Source organism: Anopheles merus, chromosome X (assembly GCF_017562075.2).
Source record: "Anopheles merus strain MAF chromosome X, AmerM5.1, whole genome shotgun sequence".
Taxonomy (NCBI): Eukaryota; Metazoa; Arthropoda; class Insecta; order Diptera; family Culicidae; genus Anopheles; species Anopheles merus.
In genome coordinates this window covers 541,416-564,978 of record NC_054081.1, presented here as the reverse complement: position 1 = coordinate 564,978, position 23,563 = coordinate 541,416, and the positions used below count along the sequence as shown (strand labels likewise).

Below are 23,563 nucleotides of genomic sequence, written 5' to 3'. Positions count from 1 at the left end.
CCGCACGTGTAAACGCCACTGTATTAGAGCCGTATCCGATGACAGAATCGCGCTGCGAGCCCCCTAGCGCCCAGTGTGCGCAGTCAGTCGACGGTGTTGTTTGTGTGGTGGTAGTAAAGAGAGAGGACACAGAAGTTCTGTACCTGTATTTTCGTTCGCTTCGCACGGCAAGCGCAGTCTCGCAGTGCCACAATCGAATGCGTAAGGGTGCCCAGCACCAGTACCAGTACCGTGCAACCCGTGGTGGTGGTGAAGGCCTATCGGAAAAGCGAAAGAAAACGGTAGAACGGGCAGGAGAAGCGTATCAAGAAAAAAAAAGAAAGCAAAAAAATATAAAAGCACAAGATACCAAACTGACACAGCGTTTGGATACCAAACGGCACAGGGGTAAAGCGGAAGAGAGCGACCCCGAGATTAAAAAAACCCCTGGCAGAAGCTCTTCAATCCAAAAACTCACCAAACTGTCTCAATTGATCGCAATTGCCGTGGAGTGTGGGTTTTTTTGCAGCAGCAACAGCATCAACAACAAAAATCCAATAATGGCTTCCTTCTCGCTGCCGCTCCAATATTCGTAAGTATTCGCAAGCTTTCCTACGTACCGAGCGAGAAAGAGAAAGAGTTTGGAGTGGGAGAGAGAGAGGAAGAGGGTGGCCCTAGCCCAAACGAGACGAACTGTTAAGGAGAGAGGAAAAACACGAAGAAGAGGGGGTAATATAGTCTTGGTTGAAGGGCTGTGTGGGGGGAAGTAACGGAGTGTGATCAAAGAAAGGGGATGGGGGAAGCCAAGATGGCGTAGTGTTCGTTTGTTTGGTGCGGTTTTTGCTGGTGTGTAAGAAATGCGTAGAGCGCGAGCCTACGTCTGGATGGGGCTGGGTGGCCACCGTGTGCATGTATATGTATGTGCGTGTTGGTGTGTGTGTCTGTGCGTTAGATGCGTATGGGATGGTTTTGTGTTGCTTTTCTCGAAGCAGCCATGTTGGAAAGCTAAGTTGGTAAATCGCCTGTGCCCGTGTGTTTGTGTGTATGTGTATATGTGTGTGTGTGTGCGCGCTGGTGTGGTAAGCAAATCTCACACACAGTGGAATAATTTTGGGCTCTCTATCGAGCTCTAAGAGCGATTTTAACGATACATTGTGAATGCGTATGTATGTGTCATATATTGATTATAGCACACATTGAAACATCAACACACATTTAATATTGTCAACTAAAGTCGAAGATGGCTTTATATGAGCTAAACTGCCTTTTCAAAGCAGCAGAGAATAACTTTATAAAAGGAATCTTAAATGAGCAGCGAGAAAAATATCAGTTGTTGGCCTTTAAGCAGAGAGAGAGAGAAAGAGAGTATGAGAGCAGCAAAAAGAGGGAAAAGAAGAACATCTAGAAGAAGACAACGCACAGCAATCGTAACAAAGGAGAAAGCGAAACGTATTGCGATCACACTTACCCGCTCTAGCTTGTTGTTTTCACACTCTTTGCTTGCTTTGCTCTCTTTCTCTTCCACTCTCTTTGAACAAAAAAAAAGCTAGAACAGCGAAACCGAATCAGAACGACGGGCGAGAAAGAGCGAGAAAACGCTGTCGGTGAGGATCTCTCACTGTGTGTGTGTGTGTGTGTGTGTGTGTGTGTGTGTGTGTGTGTGTGTGTGTGTGTGTGTGTGTGTGTGTGTGAATGGCCTCTCTTTCTCTCTCTTGCTTCCTCACTATCGGTGCTGAGGAGGCAAAAACAGCTACGGCGCACCAGTGTGTGCCACAAGGAACAGGGCACTTATCGTTCGCTACGGCACGCCACAGTGTGTGTGCGTACGCCCGGCAAGCAGAAGCTGCATTTAGAGGGCTCACAGTACGCGGCTAGTTATTAAGGTGGCTAGTAGAGCATCTAAATCCAAAAAAACGCTCAAAGGGATACAGTTCGAGACGAGAAAATCAGGGAAAAGGAAAAAAAAAAACCAAATCAAAAAGTAGAATGACGAGACTGCTGGCGAAACGAAAAGACTGATTCGATGCGTCGTTATAAACGCACTACTCTGTGTTCTGCCGTTTGTGTTGTTGTTGGTGTTTCCCCCCCTCCTGTTTTGTTGTATTGTGCGTGAGGAATTTCTTCGCAAAGAAAGGTAAAATAAATGCGTGCGTGCAAAAATTGTGTGCACCCACACACACACATACATATGGGATAGAACGATTGGATGGACGTTTTCTGTACATTTTTCCTACGATGCCTGTCTCTCTTTCTCGCGCTTTGTCAGCGTTTTTGCTTTGATATTTTAAAGGTGTGCAAAGAAAACTTCACTAAAACTGCACGCATCAGCACACCCGAAATAGAGCGGCTGTGAGAGAGAAAGAGAGAGAGTGAGCGGGATAGCTACACTGTGTGCAAGAGAGCGAGGGAGCACGTAGCCGCCCTAGCCTCACACGCACACATACACATGCACGCGTACTATCAGCAGACGGGAAAGCAGACGGCAGTGACAATTGAGCAGCGCCGGCGTATTCCCAGTTTCGTCTCCGTTTCGGAGAAAAGTGAGCACTAAAGTGAGCCGCTTATGAAGATAAAGGCGAGGCAGCCGCCCTGTCACAGGCTGTTTTTTTCCTTCTCTTTTTGAGTGTGTGGTGCAATTTCATGCCGACCAATGTCGCATGAATGGTTTTTGTGATGTAGCTTTGTATGTGCGTATGTGTGTGCACGATTGAATGAGTGTGAAGCAAGAGAGGAAGGAGGAAGCAGCAGTGGGAAAAATGGCACAATTGAATTTCTTGCAATCGATTCACGAAAACACACACACACACACACACACACACACACACACACACACACACACACACACATACATACATACATACATACACAATTTCTAAAACCGGCGGCTATCATCAACGCGTCAGACAGACGGTGTTCTCACTCTTTCGCTCTCCTTCTCTATCTCTCTCTTTCTCTCCTGCTGTGACATTTCCACAAGCCGTCTAGGACGGCATTTAAATGGACAAGGGAGAGAAAGCACCAACTGATCGCTTCTCGTTCCTTTCTTTCCTTCTTGGTGGTTTTGCCTCTTCTTCCTTTGCTCGGAATATGGATGAATTAATGGGGGAGCCGTCTTGCACTTAGAAGCCTTCGCTATTTCTTGTTTATGTGACTGTGTGTGTGTGTGTGCGGCTAGTATTTGTTCTGTGCAATTAACAACGTTTCGTGGTAATGTGGTATTTTTTGTTTTGTTTTGCTTGGTAACCGGGTTGGAATAAAATGTTGCACAAACGCTTTTCCCGAATGTTTGCATTATCGTGAGCGAGATTCCAGTTTTCAGTGTTCAATTTCTCCCTGTTTCTACGTAATTTTTGCGTAATATACAATCGCCATATTATACACGATCAACAGCAGCAGCGTGGAAAATTTTCCCATTTTTCCAGCGATAAAAATCAATCCGTTCGTGCGCTGCCGTCGAATCCCATGCATCGTCCATATGTGTCGAATTCCATTCTAGTTTCCCTGCGTTCGCGCTCTCTTTCGCTCGTTATCGCTATCTCTCTCGCTTCTCGCTCTCACTCGCTCCCTGTTCTCACTCACAGCTGAAGCCGCTGGCCGTTAGTGAGCCGCCCGTCTGTGTCCGTTCGTTCGTTCGTTTCTTTTTGACAGTTCTCCGCACACACACGGCTCACAGATCGGTCGGGGTCCGAGAGATTTTTTTTTTGCCCGAGATGGCAGACAGCCGCTTATCGATCGCTATCTCTCGCTCTCGCCATGTACCATCGAGCCCGCACCAGTGATGTGTTCTAAATTTTGCCAATAGGAAGCTGTACTCGGTGGTCCCGTGGTTTTGTTCGCGCGTGTGTACGTGGTGTATCGGTGTGTGGGAAGGGTGCCTTTATGGTGTGCGTTTGTGTGTGTGTGTGTCGTATATCCATTTATGTACAATCGAAGAAGCCGTTTTTGCTCGACTGAAACAATTTGTTGTGTGCTCTACACGGGGGCCGTAAAAATATCAGCTCGACCGAAAGGTAATATGGTGAAACCAAAGCAAAGAAGAGAGTGGTGTGTGGGTGTGTGCGAAAGTGTAGTAAATTTTACCTGCAGCGATCCGTTGGGGGAGACGAAGAGACGGGAGTTTTTGGACGAATAACGGCGTAGTGGTGTGCGTGTGCGTACGTGCGTGTATCGGTAGTGGAAAATCAAGCCGAGAAAAAGGTGCTGTTGCAGGAAGGTGAATCAACACACACACACACACACACACACACACACACACACACACACACACACACACACACACACACACACACACACACACAGCCAAACACACTAGCGCACACATACATTTACACGCGACGAGTGCATTTTGTGACGGTCCTTCGACGTTTGATGCAATTCTCTCAACATTTTCTGCACCCCTTTCCATTCCCCTCCCCCCGACCCTTCTACTCTTCTTCCTTTCTCTCGTCTCCACCCAAAAGGTTTTCGTGTGTGTGTGTGTGCGCGCGCGCGCCTGTGTGCGTATCGCAATAGTTTTCGTTTTGGGTTGTGTGTGCGTGTACGTGCGTCGGTCGTGCTACCCTTGTACGGTTATGTGTGTGTGTGTGTGCAGACAATCAACCAATTAAAACGATCTAACAATCAGTAAATCAATCAACCGTCTGCAGCCAAAACTGGAAAGATAAACTCGCCCCTCCGTGGAAAAGTGGAAGAAGCAGAAGAAGAGGTGGATGCAGCTTACCACAATAGCCATCTCCGTGTAGTGGTGCATTCGTATCACACACACACACACACACACACACACATACGTGCGCGATTGCTTGATAATGGAATGAGTTTGAAGAAGTTGCGTGAATGTGGTTTTGGCGAATTTTCCACCCTAAAGACCCTCCCCCCTCCCATAGCAAAAGAAGAAGAAGAAGAAGAAGGAGGGTGAACTTTTCCGTCTCGAGCGAGTCTTTCTTCTTTGATCGCACACACACATACACACACTTTCTTAAACTTGTGGCAACACGAGTTTGTGTGTGTGTGTGTGTGTGTGTGCACAATGTCCTATCCTCCCCAAACCACACCATGCAACTGCGGTGTTAGTGTTAGTGTGGTGGGGGAGTGGGTTGATTTTGAAAGCTTGCAACCATCAGGTCGCCTACCACCCTTCCCCCCCTCCCCTCGCTGCAGCATTGCAATTCGCATCAATAGTCAATGAAGCATAGGGCCATCAACCCCCGTCCCTCAAGGGGGCCACCCACCCACATCGACCATCAAACGCACCATGTGAATGCACCCGCTGCGCCTACATGTATGCATTGGCTCATTCCGGCAAAGGGGGAAGGGGGGAAGGGGGGAAGGGAGGGTGGTTAATCCCCCCCCCCCTCCCCTAAACCCTCCCCCATCTCAGTCAGCTATCCAGCCTGCACCATCTGGCAGAGTGGCTTTTCCGTGCGCTCTACCACCAACACCACCCACCCCTCCCGCACCTGCGACGTAGATGCGAACTTTCCACACCGATGTAACACACACACACACACACATACCACACGGCACTGGTTGCGCATGATGCAGCAGCCCACCGTCTTGTCTGTCTGTATATGTGTGTGTGTGTGTGTGTGTGTGTATGTGCTTTTGTAATGTAATGCGTCTGGCAGTGTTCAGGAAGGTGTTAAAAACATCTAGAAACAAGGGCCTGGGTGGATGGGAGAAAGAGCGAGAGAAGAGACTCCATTGGTCTAGATAGCCGCACTCTTTCACTCTCGAACGCCTTCATCCCCTCCCCGCCTCATCACTTCCTCCTCATCCTCCTCCTCCTCCAAACTCCTTGTTTTGGATGCAGCATCCGCATCAGGCAGATTGAAACAAAGAAAGATATTAGAAGGGCCCACCGAGAGGGAGACGAGCGATCGAAGTACACAGGAGCGAGTGAGAGAGAGAGAGGAGAGAGCGGGAGAGGATTTTACCAACACACAAAGCCGTAAGCGGGGTGGGAAACACACGGATATGTGATGCATTTGGTTGGGGGTGATGAACGGAGGAGAAAATAGAAAGATGCACACGACCGTAAGACAAGACTTTGCGAAACAACCCAAACACGACATCGAGGACAAAGTACAAGTCGTTTGGGCAGGAGTCGCTGGATCTGTCATCTTGACATTTGTCGGGCAACTTTCTTACCCACTTCAGATTAGTTACATGAAGCTTTGTTCGATTGCCATAGGGACATTTACAGGGTTTTCCGAGTCAACTTCCAATGTCTACAACATTTTTCACTGATTGCGAGATGTTTTTCAACAGCTGTCAAATGGTGTATTTGCATCACAATAATGTTTCAGTTCTTCCGCATGATTTTCAACACGTCTCAAGCTAGATTGAGTTTGACGATTCTTTGTGGTGTGTTGGAAATTATATATAAGAACTGAAATGTTATTATGATGCAAATGCACCATTTGAAGGCTGTTGAAAAACATCTAGGAGGCGGTGAATTCATGGCGTGCACATTCGAAAGTGACTTGGAAACCCCTGTATGGTGTCGTCATTCGTCATGCGTTGTCAACAAGTTCAAAACTATTTATTTTTACTTATTCACTAGAAACGGCTTCGGCCGTCAAGCTATCCCTTTGATGTGGTATTAAAAAATGAAAACTTCAAATCCACAAAAATTGACATTTATTTGCTGGTCAAATTGTAATAATATATTGTCTTTCTCTTGAAAACAAACCGGCAGGCAACCCCTGCATTTACACGCAAACTGTTATACACTGTTTGGGGGATGTAGTGTGTCTGTATGTGTGTGTCGGTACGACGCACCGTTGACTATGTGCCCGATGAACCGTAACTAAAACACTGACATTCCTTCACCTGTGTTGCGAGCGACGAGACTGTGTTTACCACCTGTGCTCGAGTACTCGAGCAATTTTATTGCATTTTCCATTTTCTAAAATGAGCGAGCGGAGTACAACAAAAGCGATCGCATGCATCGATGCGTTGTTTTGGTTACAACACCCTTGACACACCTTCCACCTCTCCCTCTGGGGATTGAAGCGCGCATTTTATTATATCTATTTTACATTGATTAATGCAAACGCCTGACTGACTGTCCACGACACTCTGTCTCAAGGCCCCCCCCCCCCCCCCGTTTTTAATATGTAAACGCGGGACCATTTCATCTGGTGTGCTGTGCTCAGCAGCGGTTTTTCTTTTTGAGGATTGCCCCCAGACCAGAGCGGGCTGGGGCTTCTTTCTCGCTCTCTCTCCCCCCCCCCTCTCCCCCTCGAGAAGCTTCCAGCATCGCTGCCTGCTAATGCAATTGCTTCCGGGTGGAATTTTCCTCTCCAACACAAAGAATGTCGCTGCACCTCGGCATTGGTTTCGGTGTTGTGCATCAACAGCCGTTTAGTTGATGACAGTTTTATGTGTTAAGTTACGCGCAGTTCGCATGATTTGTCCCCATCCACACGCACAGAGGGCACTGCGAGCCGTGTGAACGTAATCTAGCGGAAAATGCAATAAAAACACCCAACTATAACCCTCGGGTTTGGTTTTATGGCTCCAAATGGGTGCGTTCTAGCACGAAAATCGAACGAGATATGGAAATTGCGTCTTGAGCATCTAGAGCACAGTGGAGCATAAAAACCAATTGGAAACTCTAGTAGAAAGGGGAAATAAAATGTAAGAATGGATGTTTGAGAGGAGGCAATGGTTATGATCGAAGCTCGTAAATACTTATCACCATTTTAATCGAATTTCTGTTCGCAAAACTTGCCCCGTTTTGCCATAGAAAATTGTATTTAGGTTTTTTAGTTCGATTGAAACCAAAAGAATCAACGACGTTTAACCAATCCTTTCTTTCTTCACGTTTTAGGCAAAGGAAACGAGAATAGTTACGCAAATGTTGCTCAGATCATCATCGTAGGCAGCCAAACCGAGTCCCCGGACGCGTGTGTTTCCCGTGTACCGATTACCCCGACTCGCTCGAACGAGCCTGCGCGGTGCTGGTTGCCAGCGAAATCTGCCTGCGGAAATATCCAACAACCACCCTTCCGCTCACTGCCGCTTCGGACGCGCTCGCACACAAACACGCAGGGCTCTCGCTGAAGCGCCGGTGCCGACAGCAAAACGGTCAGTGGTGGCGGCTGCGGCAGGGCAAACCGACGACGACGGTGGTGCACGCAGCGCGTCGGGCAGGCGGCGGACGGCAGCGGCGAGCAGGCGGCGGACGGCAGCGCAACCGCACCGGCGGCGCACGGCAGTGACGGGCGTTGACGGGCAGCGTCGTGCCGCTAGGATTGCCGGACCGTCCAGCAGCAGGAAGCAGCAGCGGCACCACGCTGGAGCAGATACGAAGGCGAAACCGTCGTCGTCGTCGTCATCGTCCTCGCCATCCCGAGCAGCGGCAGCAGCAGCAGGCCCCGCACCAGCAACAGCAGCAGGAGCAGCAGCACAGTCGGCTGCGGGTGGCTGCGTAACAGCGGCATCATCCTGTTGCGCCGCCATCAACCCGCCACCACTACCACCACCACCGCCACCCACACGACCCGCTGGAGGTGGAGGAGGGGGAGGAGGAGGAGGGGGCGGAGGGGGTGCGACCGAAGCGTCGTCCTGTGACGACGGTACAGGCATCACCAGCAGCAGCAGCGGCAGCGCCAAAATGGTGGTAGCGTCGTCCGGGCACGCATCGGGCAGTGCCGCCGGCGGACAGCAGGCCCAGGCCCGGAGCAGCAGCAGCAGCCAGCACCTGCACAAGCTGGCCCAGGTCGCCAGCCCGGGCACGGGCATGACGCCGAAGGAGCTGTCCGACAACGACGATCTCGCCACCGGGCTGGTGCTCGACACCATACTCGGCTTCCAGACGCACAAGATGAGCCTCAAGTACCGGCCGCTCAAGGCGAACAAGGACGAGATCAAGAACATCATCGAGGAGTTTATACGGACGCAAAACTATGGCAAGTGCTACCAGCAGCTGATGAACGGCAACTGGATGCCGCGTTCCGTGCTGAACAAGAACAAGCTGGCCCTGAAGCGGCTGGAAGCACACGTAAGTGCTGTGCGGTGGGGTGCATTGTGGGGAGCAATATCGATTAATGTATGTGTTATTGTGCTTTTTTTTTTCCTGTACAGATCTATCGCTACCTAAGGGTGTTTGATCAGCATTCCGGCTTCGTGATCGAGGCGTGCTACCGCTACTCGCTCGAGGGCCAGAAAGGTGCCAAAATCTGCTCCACCCGCCGCTGGATGAAGAACGAAAAGATCGAGTGCCTGGTCGGGTGCATCGCCGAGCTGACGGAGCGCGAGGAGGCCGACCTGCTCTACCCGGGCCGGAACGACTTTTCCGTCATGTACAGCTGCCGGAAGAACTGCGCCCAGCTGTGGCTGGGCCCGGCCGCCTACATCAACCACGACTGCCGCGCGAACTGCAAGTTCGTGGCGACCGGGCGCGACACCGCCTGCGTGAAGGTGCTGCGCGACATCGAGGTGGGCGAGGAGATCACCTGCTTCTACGGCGAGGACTTTTTCGGCGACAACAACTGCTACTGCGAGTGCGAAACGTGCGAGCGGCGCGGGACGGGTGCGTTCGCGGCGCGCGCCCGCCTGCTGGAGGAGGGCGGCAGTTCCGCCCTGTACAACGGGGCGGGAGTGGGCGGCAGCGCGGGCGACGCCGGGTGCGGCGTGGTTGGGACCGGTGCAGGTGGCGACGTGAACGGGACGGGCGCCCGTCCCCGCTACGATCCTTGTCTGGTGGGGGGCGGCGTGAACGGGCCGAGCGGCGGTGTGGTGGTGGGCGTCGTCGGCACCGCCAACGGTGGCGTGCGGTACCGGCTGCGCGAGACGGACAACCGGCTGAACCGGATGAAAAACAAGCGCAACAATGGGGCGGGCGGGGGCGAGGCGGGCCCGAAGGCGGTGACCGCGATTGGGAAGGAGCCGCCCTCCGCCCTCAGCCTGCTGACGGTGCGCGAGCTGCGCGACAAGGGCATGACCAAGTACGATGCGGAGATGCTGCTCGCGCAGCAAAAACCGTACTGCACGAACGCGACCACGCTGGCACCGGCTCTAGCACCGGTCGCTGGTGGTGGTGGTCGTGTGCCGGCGGGGACCGCAGCACCCGCCCAGCACAGTGCCGACACAGCGGGGGAGGAAGAGGCGCCTGGCAGCAAGAAGGCGACGGAGAAGAGCGAAGCACAGATGAAGCGAGCGACCCGCTCGTCGACCTGCGGCAGCACGAAGCCACTGATCGTGCCCGCCGCCTCCGGCGCCACCGCCGCCAGCAAGCCCGAGGAAGGCGCGAAAGCGCAGGAAAAGAAGCGAGACGGCAGCGCGCACGAGGGGACGAATGGGAAGGTGGCTCCGCCGGGCAAGAGCAATCCCCGCCGACGGTACAGCAGCTACAGCAGCGCCAGCACGGAGCTGTCGAGCGTGTCGACCGAGCGCAAGCCGCAATCGACGGACCGTCGACAGCAGCCACACGAAACCAAACGCAAGCGGAAAAAGGAACCGGCGGAGCACGGGCAGCGGCAGCGGGCTGCCTCCGTAGCGCCGGGGAAGGGCCGGGCCCGCTCGAAGGATCCGGCCGACGAGATCATCGTCATCGACGACGAGTGCAGCAACGGCAGCAGCAGCGTGCAGTCGGGCACGGACGCGCCCCTGCCCTTCGGGCGCAAGCGGCGCGCCAGCATGTACACGAGCAGCAGCCGCAGCATCTACACGTTCCACGACGACGCGCTGGACGGTGCGCCGCCCCCCGCGCACAACGGGTACTACGCGCTGCGCAACAACCCCGCCCAGCAGGACGGTCAGGCGCCGCCCCGGTCGGGCGGGCAGGCGACGAGCCGCAAACGGCCCCGCGAGCAGACGCCGGACGAGCAGCATCCGGGTGTCGCCTCGGCCAAGCGGCCCGGCGGGGGCAGTAGCGCAGCGGACAGCGCGCCACCCCGCATCATGACCCGCTGCATGTCGTTGCGCTCGGGCCATGGTCCCCCAACGGCGACGGGGAATGCCGAATCGTCGTCAACCGCCGCCGCCGCTGGCAGCAGCGAGATGGAGGAAATAAGTCCACGGGTAACGCGCGGTATGCTGCGCCTGCTGGAGGACCACGAGGCGCCGAAGCCACCGTCCCGGGGCACCTCCGCCGAACCGCCGCCCGGGACGCTGAACGGCGGCACGTATGCCGGGAGGCCTGGTGGAAGGCTATCGACCGTCACTACGACCACGGCGCAGCCGGGCGACGAACCGCACGCCGAGCGGACGCAGGAGTGGAACAGGGGCAGCCGGCGCAAGCAGAAGCTGCAGGCGGCGCGCTACGGGCGGAAAAAGGAGCCCCCCCGGGAGGGTGCGGCCGGCGACGAGGATGATGACGACGACGAGGAGGGGGAGGAGGAGGAGCACCGTGTAGAGGAGAAGGGTGCGCTGCTGAAACGGCTGCAGCAGGAGGAGGTGGGGCCGCCGGTCGCCCGTTCCACCACCACCACCACCACCACGGCCACTGCCAGCAGTCGTACCCGCAAGCAGCTCTCACCGACAAAGCGGACGCGCGGTGCCCGGGAGGTCACGCTCAACGGGAGGCAGGTGGGCGGGCCGGGCAGCGAAAGGAGAAGGTACGATTTCGGCGAGCAAGACCAGCACGGCGATGACGGGGAGGAGGACGAGCAGGACGACGAGGCGGACGACGACGAGGAGGACGAGGAGGGCGACGTAATATGGCAACATCCGGCAAAAAATGGCAACAGAAGCGGCAGCAGCAACAGCAACCTGCCCACCAGCAGCAGCTCGGCCAGCACCTTTCTGCTGCGGGACGGCCAGCACGGCCCCGACGGCGGCAGCCCCGGCGTAATCGTCCTGTCTAGCTCGTCCGCGTCCTCCTCCTCCAGCTCGTCCGCGTCGTCCGTGTCTTCCGTGTCGTCGGTGTCGTCCGCTCGCCACAAGGCGACGAACGCCGCCGCCGATCAGCATCGGTTGAAGCTGAAGCTGCGCATGAAACCCGTCTCGACCACCACCGGCGGAGAGGAGGAGGACGAGGAGGCGGAGGACGAGGAGGAGCACCGGGACCGGTTGCGGCAGCAGTGGCGCACGGGCGGCGTTTCGTTGGCGCAGTCAAAATTTTCGTCCCACAGTCGCCCGGATGCAGCAGGGCCGCGCAAGGGTAGCCGACGGGACGACGGGCAGTCCACCTCGGTCGGCAGCACGACGCACGGTCGGGGGGACGAAGCGGAGCACGGCAGAACGCCCGTGACGACCGTCTCGGACGAGGACGACGAGGACGACATCATACTGGCGAAGATACTGCAGTGTGGCAAGCAGCAGCAGCAGCAACAGCAACAACAGCAGCAGCAGCAGCAGCAACAGCAGCAACAGCGGAGCGGCACGTTTCGGCACCGGGAGCAGGCGGCGACACAGCAGCACGCGTCCAGCAGCATCAGCAGCATGGCGATCAGTTCCTCCACCTCGTCGGCAAAGGACGGCGAGGCGACGAGCAGCAGCAGCAGCGCCAAGCTGTCGCCGTCGTCCACCGCGTCCTCCTCCACGCTGCCGGCGGGCGAACCGCTGATGCGGACGCCGGAGCGCCGGCTGAAGCTGACGCTGCGCATGAAGCGCAGCCCGGTGATAGACGAAATCATCGAGTCGGGCAACAGCCTGAGCGACGCGGACAACGGGGGCAGCCCGGGTGCGTTCCGGCGCGAGTACGAGATACTGCGCATGGAGGGTTTGCGCGAGCACGACGACGAGGAGGAAGCGGAGGGAGCGCCGGACCGCCCGTACGGGAGGTGCCGTGGCGGCGGTTTGCCGGCCCGCCGCTCGCTCACGTACGACTCGTCGGCCAGCAGCAGCACGCACGGCGGCCGAGCGAAGGGCCGGCGGCGGGACGACTCGCCGGCCGGCACCGAACCCCCGCCCCCGTTCCTTGCCCTCCCGAAGGACGACAATGGCGGGCAGGGGGAGCAGGAGGAAGAGGAGGAGGGGGAGGAGGAGGACGAGGACCTGACGTCGTACAGCAGCAGCTGCAGCAGCTTGGTGTCGCAGAAGCGGAAAAAGCGCCACAAGGCGTCCAAGGAAGCGCGCCGGCTGCGCAAGGAGGCGAAGCGGCAGCGCCGCCAGCAGCAGCTGCTGTACGAAACGGTGTGCGCGGCGGAGCAGCGGCATGGCGGGAACGAACAGCTTAAATCAAAGTATTACGCCACCTACGCGGCGCCAGCCGCACCGGCAGCGCTGCAAGACGAAAAGGTCGGTGGACAGGGGGAGAGCAGTGTGGTAGCTTCAGCAGCAGCAGCAGCACCACCACCCCCTGCCAGCTCTTCCACGGTGACGCACGAGCTACCGTCACACCAGCGCGCACATCCTCCATCGCCTCCACCACCACCACCACCACCACCACCTCCTTCTGCGCTCCCAGCGCAACAAAACAGCTACTCGCATCCGCATCACCACCATCACCACCAGCACCACCATCCCCATCATCATCAAACTCATCAGTCTGTGATACTGCAGCCGACCGCACTGAGCGGGATGCGCACGGAAGCGACCGGTGGCGGCGGCGGCGGCGGCGGCGGCCGGGACGACTGGTACGAGATGGGTCGCCCGAACATCCGGTGGCCGCACCTGATGAATCCCTCGGCGACCGGTGGCGGTGCAATGTACGGCGACACGGTGAGCAGTGCCGCCGCCACGGCCCCGCCCAGCGAAGGCATCGGGAACGGCGGTATCGGGCTGCCGATGAAGCGACTCCGGCTGATCTTCGGCAACGAGACGCACACGCGCGACATTCCTGCGGTCGAGGCGGCGCCGAGCGGCAACACGGACGCCAGCACCGCCACCACCAACACCCCCAGCCCGACGGCTACCGACGATGGGACGGTGGTGGTGCTGTCCGAGGCACTTGCCGCCGCTGCCAGCTCCTCGTCGGCGCTGGCTGCCTCGCCGGTTCGCTCCCCCGGGCGGAGCGTCCTGCGGAACGGGGGCGAGCACACATCGACCACCACTGGCAAGCTCCACCCGTGCCCCGTGTCGTCCAACGTGATCATGAGCAACACGCCGGGCGTGATCGTGAGCCCAACGCGACCGCCGCCGCCGCCGCCGCCGTCGCCGCACCAGTCGTCCCCGACGGTGCTGCGAAGCAATGGGAGCGATGGCGTCATCAACAGCACGACCGGTTGCGATGTCGGTGGCGCTGGCGGGCACATCGGGCTGCTGCAGCGTCCCCAGCAGCACGCGCACCATCCACCGTCGACCGGTGCGAGTGGAGGGGGCGGTGGCGGTGGTAGCAATGGGTTGCTGCTGCACGCGCAATACCACCTTCAGCCACCACCGTCCTCAACCATTCCCACCGAGGTACCGTGCGGCGGTGGGGCCGTCTACCCGCCCGTCTCGGGCGGAGACCTTCAGCTCGGCAGCAGTGCCGGCGGGCTACAAACTACCGTAAGTGTTACCCTTGAAAGACAGGCACAGTAACACGTTCATTTATTTTATTTGTTTTTTTTTGTTTCTTTTTTCTGCAGAGATTCCTTCTTCTCTCGTTCCCGCCGACGCTCGATGTGCAGCCGTGCTCGGGCAATGGCACCAGCTGGTAGGTGGTTGGGGGTTGGGGGGAAACCCATCGGTCACTCGGAACACACACCCCTACACACAGTTCCCGGCGGCGCGACGGCTCTCGGGGACGGCGCACTGTCTGCTTATCTAGGCAGATGAAGGATGATGCTGTTCACCATCGCGTGATTAGTATCGTTAGCATAACACAATCATTATCGCGCGTCCGGCGGGCATTGCGCTACGCAGCACAGGCGTAGAGGTACCGATCGAAAAGCTCCGAAGCTCCACTGTAGACGCTGTCCACGACTTCGGCCACGACCAGATCGAGAATCGCCTTCCGGCGGGAAGAAAAGGGAGACCGTTTACGTTTGCACCCCTTTTGCCTCTTTCCTTCGAATGCCAGTTTCAGTTAGGTGCATGTGCGTCGTCAAGTTAGACGGGATTTAGTTGGAAAAGAACGAAACAGTTCGACACATTGTTCAGCTACGCGCGCAATCTATTTCATCAGTATGTTTTTTTTATTATTGTTTTAGCAGCGAGTTACACGCGTCTCTCCGATGGCGCGATGTCGGTCGGTCGGCAGAGTAGGGAAAAGGGGGTAGGCAAAGAAATTAAAAACTACCCTCCTCACTTCATAGCAAGGAGGAAGAGGCAGATAAGGGCGAAAGTGTGTAGTGAGCGACTGTTCCGGCGCACGCGAGGAAAAAGCATTACTGCAGACTATATCTAGGTTACTATTGGTCTAGTCGACGATCTCAAAAGAAGAAAAAAAAAGAAAGAAAAACAAAACGAAACGTAAGAAACAAACACACACGCACGCACGCACACACACGGTTAGGTGTGTTGGTTTGCGTATTAAAGAGCCTGAGGGATAGATAGGTGCACACTTACACCTCATTTTCGGTGTCTCAAATCACAACAGAAAAGATAAACAAAACAAGAAGAAAACAACGACAACACCTCCCCCTTAGTCCAAGCTAGAGAGCTCGAGCTGCATCGATGCGTCGCGCAACTGGATCGCACCAAACTGATGGGGAAGGAAAGATGCATTAGTTGCTAAGGTTGAGGGCATACAATCGCCTTTTTGTTGAGCTGGGTACATCCTATTTTGTGATGTTTCTCGTCAGGATTTACACAGAGCTATTTTCTTTGTAGAGCAGATTTTTTTGTTATTTAATTTGTTCTTTTAGCATATGATTTGGTAGTGCACGGAATCTGCATGATCTTTCTTTAACCAGTTTAACTAAAGAAGGTTAAACGCTTGTAAAATATGTTTTCTTTTCTTGGAAAAATCTTGGCTTCTCTGGCTGTATCAACACAAGCAACACGCGTGCGGTTAGAGTTTAATGATTAGAAAATGTGTAGCAGGAAAAAGGTGCACCAAATTTAGTAAAATAGCTTGCGCAGAATTGTATTCGAAGAACAGCGTGGTTGAGCAGAAAAGCAACAGTAAGGATTCGATTTGTTTATTTTTGAGTAAAACTACCTCAAACAATCCTTTCTTTGATGCAAGAATTCCAGTGGCGTGTCGCAGCTCAAGAAGCGTTAGCCAACAGTTTAGATGAATTATTTGCCTGCCAATGTTTTGTTTTTTTCTTCTTTCATATGTTATGTTGTGCAACATTTAGAATGTTTTTCTATAGTTAAAGCCGATCGTTAGCGACACGCAGGGCTAAATCGGAACATTAAAACTTCCCTTTCCGGAGATCCGAAAAAAATACAGAAAGCGGTTCAGAAGCGATGCATCGGCTGTATGAGCGTGCGTGTGTCTGTGTGTGTGAGTGTATGTGTGTGTGTGCGCGTGGGTGGCACGCACCGTATACACAGGTTCAATAGTGTCAGTAAGCAGCACGATACTTACACTACTGTGCATTTAGATGTTGAACACACGTAATGAGCTGAACTGCGGTTGGTCAGCTGCGCTACTAATCATTCTGAAGTGAATATGAAAACAAGAAGAAAAAGAGAAATGAAAACAAACAAACAAAGATGTGTACACGCTATACCAAACGGTCAACGCGTATAGCCTCTCGTTCAGCTCCGCTACATTAGCCAGAGCGCCGATTGTTCTTATGATTTATTTTTTAACGTAAGCTTAAACTCCATATTTCCATATACGCCCGAGAAAATGATGTCGCGAGAAAGCCGAAGAGAGATAGAAATAGAGAGAGAGAGAGAGAGAGAAAGAGAGAGAGAGAGATAGATAGAGAGAGAGATAGATAGAGAGAGAGAGATAGAGAGAGAGAGAGAGAGAAAGAAAGAGAAAGAGAGTGAGAGAGAAAGAAAGAGAACGAGAGAGAGAGAGAAAGATAGAGAGAGAGAGAGAGAGATACCGTTTGTTTCGAAAAGTTTTTTTGTTTTGTTTTTAATATAACAGAGTCTTTAGCTAACGATGGCCGTGCGAGGAGCCACAAGCGCTAGACGATGAACCCGCCTCTCGGTATAGAAATATGTAGAAGCATGCGGCGAGGTTCGCCTTTTTTGTGAAGTAAAGTAAGTGTGATGTAAACTCAGCAAACGGAAAAAAAATCTAATCTATTCGTTCGTTCGTTTCACGTAACGGTATGTCCACATACACTCTGGTGCGCTCGAACGTATCGCGCAGGACCTTCATCCTCATCCTGCATCCTGCGGGGTGTTTTTCTTTTGGTGGGGAAATTATGTAGCGGTTGTGTTAAGCGCAGCGAACGAGGAAAACAACTGAAGCAACAATCGGAAAGATTAAATCCCCCGAAAGAAAAAAAAATACAGATGAGATGATTTACACTAATAAGAGGGGCAGATTGCTAACCCCTGCCAAACTGGGGCAAGAGTTGGGCGATGTAATACGGCATAATAATTGTACGATACTGAAGTGTAATTTAGATGTAATAAGCTCGTAGACTGACTGGAGTCGGATGAATAAAACGGTCTCATCACGTACTGCCATTTCATACTGCTGTTTCTCGCGCTCTCTTTCTCTCTCTCTCTCTCTCTCTTTCTCCATCTCTCTTTCTTTTATATCTACATATGATTGCCTTTCCTTTCATAGTTTCTTCCTCTTCTCCTCCTTGAGATTCGTTCACTCTACTCCAAGTCAGGGAGATATATATCTTAAGATGCGCTCTAGTGTGTAATGTCCGCATCCGTGCGGAAGGTAGCAAGATAACTTCGAACAATTTCGAACAAAACAACCCATGCCATGGCAGATCGATGTTAAGTTTTAGGGGAGTAGTAAGGGATTTGCGTGGGAGGAAGAGGTGGGTAGCGGGAGTGCTGAATCGTACGGTTTGGCACGCTGACAGGGTACAGGGTGGTAGACGGTGGCAGGAACTAGTTCAACTGTGGCGTTGAGCCGTCAAAGGAAGTTAGAGCGATTGCGCCGGCGCCGGTTTAACGGGAGCAGTACTTCTAGGGACAGATGTATTAACTAGTTAGGCAGCGAACGGCAGAGCGTGGTGTATTAATGAGGCATTGAACTGATACGCTTGATGGTGCAGGGGCGTCGAAAATCGCCAATAATGTAGCTACGGTTGGAGCAATTTCCTTTCGCGAGATTGAGACGATCCGTGACTGTTTGCGGAATCCTTTCGGGGTCTTCTTTTAGTATTACTGTGCGCGCCCCCTTCTTCCTGTCCCTTAAAGCGTTTGGAGGAGGAGGAAAAGGCGCAAAAGATGGCTAGAAACGTATTCCAAAAATATTTCCCTGAAGTATTTCCCTGTAAGCTCGGTTAGCTATTATTCCAGGCTAGACGCGGCCCGCCGTTTCAGCGCGTTTGTACGCGTCCTTGCTGATAGACAGCCTATCGGGAGCGTTGCGTTTCCCTGCTCGTGGCGGCATTAACACTCCGTGTATATTCTTCGACTGACACCTGACGAACAGGTAGAGCTTGCTTGGAGGACATTAGCAGATCATTAGATTGCGCGTGATGGATATGGCCGACCGAATGGTTCCCCGTATGGCGTAGAGTCGGCATGCGGGGAGAGCGCGTTGTAAACCCAGATGTATGAAACAGCAGCAGAGCAAACTAGCAGCGAGCGAAAGATGATTGTGATAGTCAAATCGGTGTGCATGTAGCTTACACAGAGAAGCATGAAGTGTTGTGAATACTGCGACTAAAATTGAATGTAACGATTATAAACCCTAGTTTAGTATCTAACTTGAAATACAGCCAAGAAAAGTGTTGAAGCAACAGGAGGGGGGAAAAGATATTAGCGTTTGAGCGAGAAGTAAAGTGGAACATAGTGTGCAGCCAGGTATAGTAATCATAGTAATCGTAAAAATAAAAACAAAAAAACAGATAATGCTAATAAAAACCACATAAATAGAAAGCAACCCTGCAATTGCGGTACTGATGTAAGCAGATAAGTGGCTGTGGCTAGTTCCTTGTTAATATTAATATCACTCCTACCTTCATCTATCGTTGGTCTTTCCCATATATTGGGAAAAGTTTTGGTAATTGTGCATGATGACAGGCTCTTACAACCAATCGCCTTGTCTCTGATCTCAAAATTAAGATCAAATTGATTCAAATTCCCACGCTAATGTCTACTCTGGATTATTATGCCTAATTGCTACGGTGACCATATACTACGGCGAATGGTTTGTCCGTTTCGTTTTAGATCTAGTATCAGTTGCAGGACCGGTATGGGTTCGAGATCCAGGACCCCGTATGAGTTCAGGTAAGGTTCCTAAACTGGTATAGGTTCAGTATCAGTTCCAGGACCAGTAAGAATTCAGGATCAATTCCAGAATCGGTAAGGGCTCAATATCAGTTTCAAGTATCCAGTATCCGCTTATGAGTTCAGTATAAGTTCTAGGATCAATATAGGTTCCAGTTTCAGGTATAAGTCAATTGATTCTTGTTTCTGATTTATTAATATTAATTTTGTTTCTTGAACTTTATTCAGGTTTTCAGCCGTTTTGTTATCTAGGAGTTAAGGGAAATCTTGAAATTAACCTAGTATTTTAGAACCTAGTAACCTAGAAGAAATTCTATATCTTTTTAAAATGATACCCTATGTGTAAAACTTCCACGCATTCTTCAAACTTGCTGGATATGTTATTTTCAGAATCTTGACCGAAATCTTAACAATTATCATAATTGTCCAGGAATGCTTAATTAAAAAGAGGGACCCATTTTGAGCGAGGTTCTCAGGACGGACCTATAGACCAAGTGAGGTTGTTGCACCAAATGAGAAGAGGAAGATGTCTTGCAATGCATTCTATAGCATTTATTTTACAACCAGCAGATTTCTGAAGTACTCTGAAGGGTTCCACTTGGTAAGCAAACGATTTTAAATGTAATCAACAAAGGAAACGAGCTCGTTAAAATGCATGAGCCTCGATAGTCCATCGTCATCGGATTTACGGGCGGTATAACACACGCTTGGAGTGCGCAGGAAAACCGAGCAAACAAAACCCTCCCCGAAACTCTATCAACGTTTTTAAGGCCAAATCGTACGCTACCGGCAATAAAACGTTTTTTGGCAATTGGCGTAGTTTTATCCCCGGAGCATGGTTTGCTTCGCTGTGCAGGGCACCAGGACCTCTAATAGTTTCCGTGCGTAGGAAAATCCACGCTCACATACACATACACAGCAAACACACACAGGTCGGAGTGTTTCGGTCGACTTGAGGCGGTGGTGATGGGGTTCCGCTTTCCTCGTTTCACCCTGCTGCCATTAATAATAAATGGCAAGCAAATTGAATTATTTTTATACGACCAATAATCAGGGCCCGTAGTGCGCGAGCTAGGCCCGGGCAAAAGTTTGATGTTGCGTGAGTTTGGAAATAACTGTTTGCCTACCGTGAGCCTCCTCCCAGCTTCGACCTGAATTTCAGGTACGCCTCAGGTTGTTGGTTTTTTTCTTCTTTCGTTTTTCAACATCGTCAGTTTCGCTGTTATCAAATACAGGGAAGGTTTGCGAGACTCGTTTTCGAGCATTGCGCGTTGCGAAGCCGCGTGCCAGAAGCAACCCCGGACCCCACCCGCGGACAACGGGGTTTTTGCTGAACAACTGATGGCTGGTGGCGGACACATAAATTTCAATCATTTTGACAGAACGAAGCAAAAAGAACTTTCCGCCGTAACGACGTCCACGTCGGTGGAGTTGGGCGGCAGTGGGTCGGGCGCGGCTACCTGTGTGTTTGCGAGCCAAATCGATACGGAAAAACCAAATCGTACCGCCTAAGAACTCGGCAAGATCTGGGAGGAAAAATATAGCCAGGACGGTTGGTTTTGGCCGGGCTGGCTGTAGAGCGCTGCCAGCGAGAGAAAAATGCAAATCGTGGTGTCAGATATCCCTCTTTCACCCCCCCTTACCGTCTAGCTGAAATGTGAGACAGATCGGGCGATCGATTTTGTGAAACAAAATCGTTAGCCAAAAAATCTGTCCCCTGTTTCTAGCAGCAGCTAGGCTTCCAACGTGTCTAGCGATGAAATCGGTGTCACATTTAATCAAAAATGTTACTAGAATGCACGGCAAAACACGTAACCACATATGCTTGCGAGAAGATCAGATGATCCGGTCGGGAGTTTCGGATCCGTTCCGTCAATTCCCCGTCCCTTGGTGCGATCACCGAGGAAACGGGAAACGAAATTTGAACACGTGTGCGCTGTGAAGGCTGCCCTTTGATGAACTTCACGGAAACAGATTTTGCCGTGATATTTGTGGCGTTGGTTGGTAAACATCGAATTCTGTGCGATTGGTCGTGAAACTACGACACATGGTCGGTGATGTCGGCTTTGATGTTCAGCATTTTGCACGCTTTAAGGCCAGCATGTGGCAGATCTTGAAGTAGATGACGGCGGTAGGAAGGCTTATAAGAGGCTGACTTAGATCATGTATGAACATCTGGGCTGGTCTCATAACTGTGTCGCTACGGACATGATGGGATAGTTAGCATAGTTAGCTGGCAAAGTTTTGTTTTTTGCTAGCTAAAATATATTTAATCGTCAACACACCTTCAACAGTTCAAACGAAAGTCCCTAGTCTTGGAGTTCAGAAAGTAGTGACCAACTGCTCATGAAGGTGTAAACATGTGGCAGCTCTTGAAGTAGATGACGGCGGTAAGAACGATTATAAGAGGCTGACTAAGATCATGTATGAACATCTGGGCTGGTCTCATAACTATGTCGCTATGGAGTTTTGTTTTTTGCTAGCTAAAAAACATTTAATCGTCAACACACCTTCAACAGTTTAAACGAAAGTTCTTAGTCTTGGAGTTCAGAAAGTAGCGACCAACTGCTCATGAAGGTGTAATCATATGTGTTCAAAGGTTGATCACATAAAAAAGGTTTCGTATTATCGAGCAATTGGATGTTCGGGTTTTTGGTTTTTATGATATTCCAAAAACTTATGGAATTGTGTTTCATAAAATTGCAAATTCTAAAAAGAATAAATTCTTTTCGGAGCCTCATTACAATCTTGTAAAATCGCCTTTGGAACGATTGTTTAAGATAATCTATGTATTTTAACCTAAGCCGGTCTCGTAGTACAGTCGTCAACTCGTACGACTTAACAACATGCCCGTTATGGGTTCAAGCCCCAAATGGACCGTGCCGCCATACGTAGGACTGACTATCCTACTATGGGGGGATCAATAAGTCACTGAAAGCCAAACCCACAAGTGGGTGCAGGCAGGCCTTGACCGGCAACGGTTGTTGAGCCAAAAGAAGAAGAAGAAGATGTATTTTAACCTAAAACTTAAGGTTAGACTTACATTCACAACACATTCACAGGGATCGGCTTCTCGGCGTGACGACCTACGCAATCATGCTTGCCTATACAAGCTTTCGAGACGTATGGAGTACCACGCAGCTGGATAGTCAGTCCTTGCTACGGAGGGAGGCTTGATTCCACGACGGGCATACTGCGGGACTGCTCCAGAGACTCCGTTTATATTCTACCTTTTTGAATGTTTTTGCTTAGAGACGTCTTATCCAGACCCGTCAAATAATAGGTAATTTTGTTCGAACCACAGTTTTACATGACTCTTTCATCAATAAACAAAATCGGACAATACGGGCAATTAATTCAGAAAGCTTATTTTGTATAGATAGATTTACGGCAAACCGCGAAATAGGTTAACTACCACCAATTGTACTATGAAACTCATATATGTAGTAAACAACTACAGCTGATGTAAAGAATTATGCACATCTTATGTGGAATAGTTTCAGGGATTGTTCAATAAAGTCGTCATACGCACTGTGGCTTACAAATTGTTTTGTTATTCGTCTTTCAAGCAGACATTATTTCTAAAATCCATAATCCAAGTTGTACAAAAACTGTACAAAATCATTCTGTGCCTCTTTTTGGAACAAGTACCAAATGGTTGCTCTTGTGCCTTTTTGCTTAAACATCTTGCAAAACAGACGCTTGAGAGAAGATGCAATTTGTACGTCACATTTGCAACATTTCGTATTACATTCGAGCGCGTGTGGAGTGGTAGGTGATGCAGGAGCTGACGGGGCTAGAATACTTGTTGCTGGAGCGCACCAACACATCGAAAAGTTTGCCTGTCCGCCCTTCCGCTTCCTATCGCACGTTCACAACGCTTGCTCACCGACTTCATCGTAGAGCTGAGAGCAAAAGTTTTTATCAGCTCCTGATACTACTCTACTACTGCTACACCACCCTATCTCTGTTGCTCTTGCCGTTGCTATCCCTGGCAGCCAGTCGTGACGGCGCTAGGGGATTTTTTTCTTGTTCTGCTCCTGCAGTCCTGTGCCTGTGTTGTTGGGCTGCTCTACGCGCATTCGCATTAGTTCAGCACACGGTTGTGAGATTCGGTCTGCCATCGCCACACACAAAGAGCCGAGCGCTCTTCGCCCGCTGGGCAGGACTCGCACTAGCACTCTGTACAGAGGTTGTGCCTCCGGTGGCTCTCGCAATCTCCCGAAACCGCTGCTTATCATACGCTGCTCTCCCGCGCGCTCGTTTGTTTTGGTATAGTGCCGCATACTTCGCAAAAGATGTGAGCTCTCCGCTCTGTCAGGATATCGGAACGGGATAACACGCTTGGAAGATGTTCACAGCCACAAAAAAGGGACTCCATCAAGCTTGGTAATATCTCTTCAATTTGAATCTTTCCACTGGCAGTACATTC

At 51.8% G+C, this 23,563-nt stretch overlaps 1 protein-coding gene across 6 annotated transcripts; it reads left to right on the top strand.

The window, feature by feature from the left end:
- The first annotated feature begins 5 nt into the window (after positions 1-5).
- LOC121588183 (histone-lysine N-methyltransferase Suv4-20-like) lies at positions 6-16,697 on the top strand. Of its 6 annotated transcripts, none has more exons than XM_041905867.1 (4): positions 6-571; positions 7,814-8,986; positions 9,070-14,358; positions 14,439-16,697. In XM_041905867.1, the coding sequence occupies exons 2-4, from the start codon at positions 8,600-8,602 to the stop codon at positions 14,508-14,510; spliced, it is 5,748 nt and encodes a 1,915-aa protein (XP_041761801.1). In that variant the 5' UTR covers positions 6-571; positions 7,814-8,599; the 3' UTR covers positions 14,511-16,697. The 6 variants fall into 6 exon arrangements, with proteins under 6 accessions (XP_041761801.1, XP_041761836.1, XP_041761827.1 ...); XM_041905902.1 differs by lacking the exon at positions 6-571 and adding an exon at positions 605-825; XM_041905893.1 differs by lacking the exon at positions 6-571 and adding an exon at positions 841-1,058.
- Positions 16,698-23,563: the final 6,866 nt, after the last annotated feature.

Excerpts from the sequence above, each read along its gene's own strand:
- LOC121588183 (XM_041905867.1), top strand. The coding sequence starts at position 8,600 with ATGGTGGTAGCGTCGTCCGGGCACGCATCGGGCAGTGCCGCCGGCGGA. Across the intron at positions 8,987-9,069 it reads TGAAGCGGCTGGAAGCACAC|ATCTATCGCTACCTAAGGGT; the intron begins GTAAGTGCTGTG and ends TTTCCTGTACAG. Across the intron at positions 14,359-14,438 it reads CCGGCGGGCTACAAACTACC|AGATTCCTTCTTCTCTCGTT; the intron begins GTAAGTGTTACC and ends TTTTTTCTGCAG.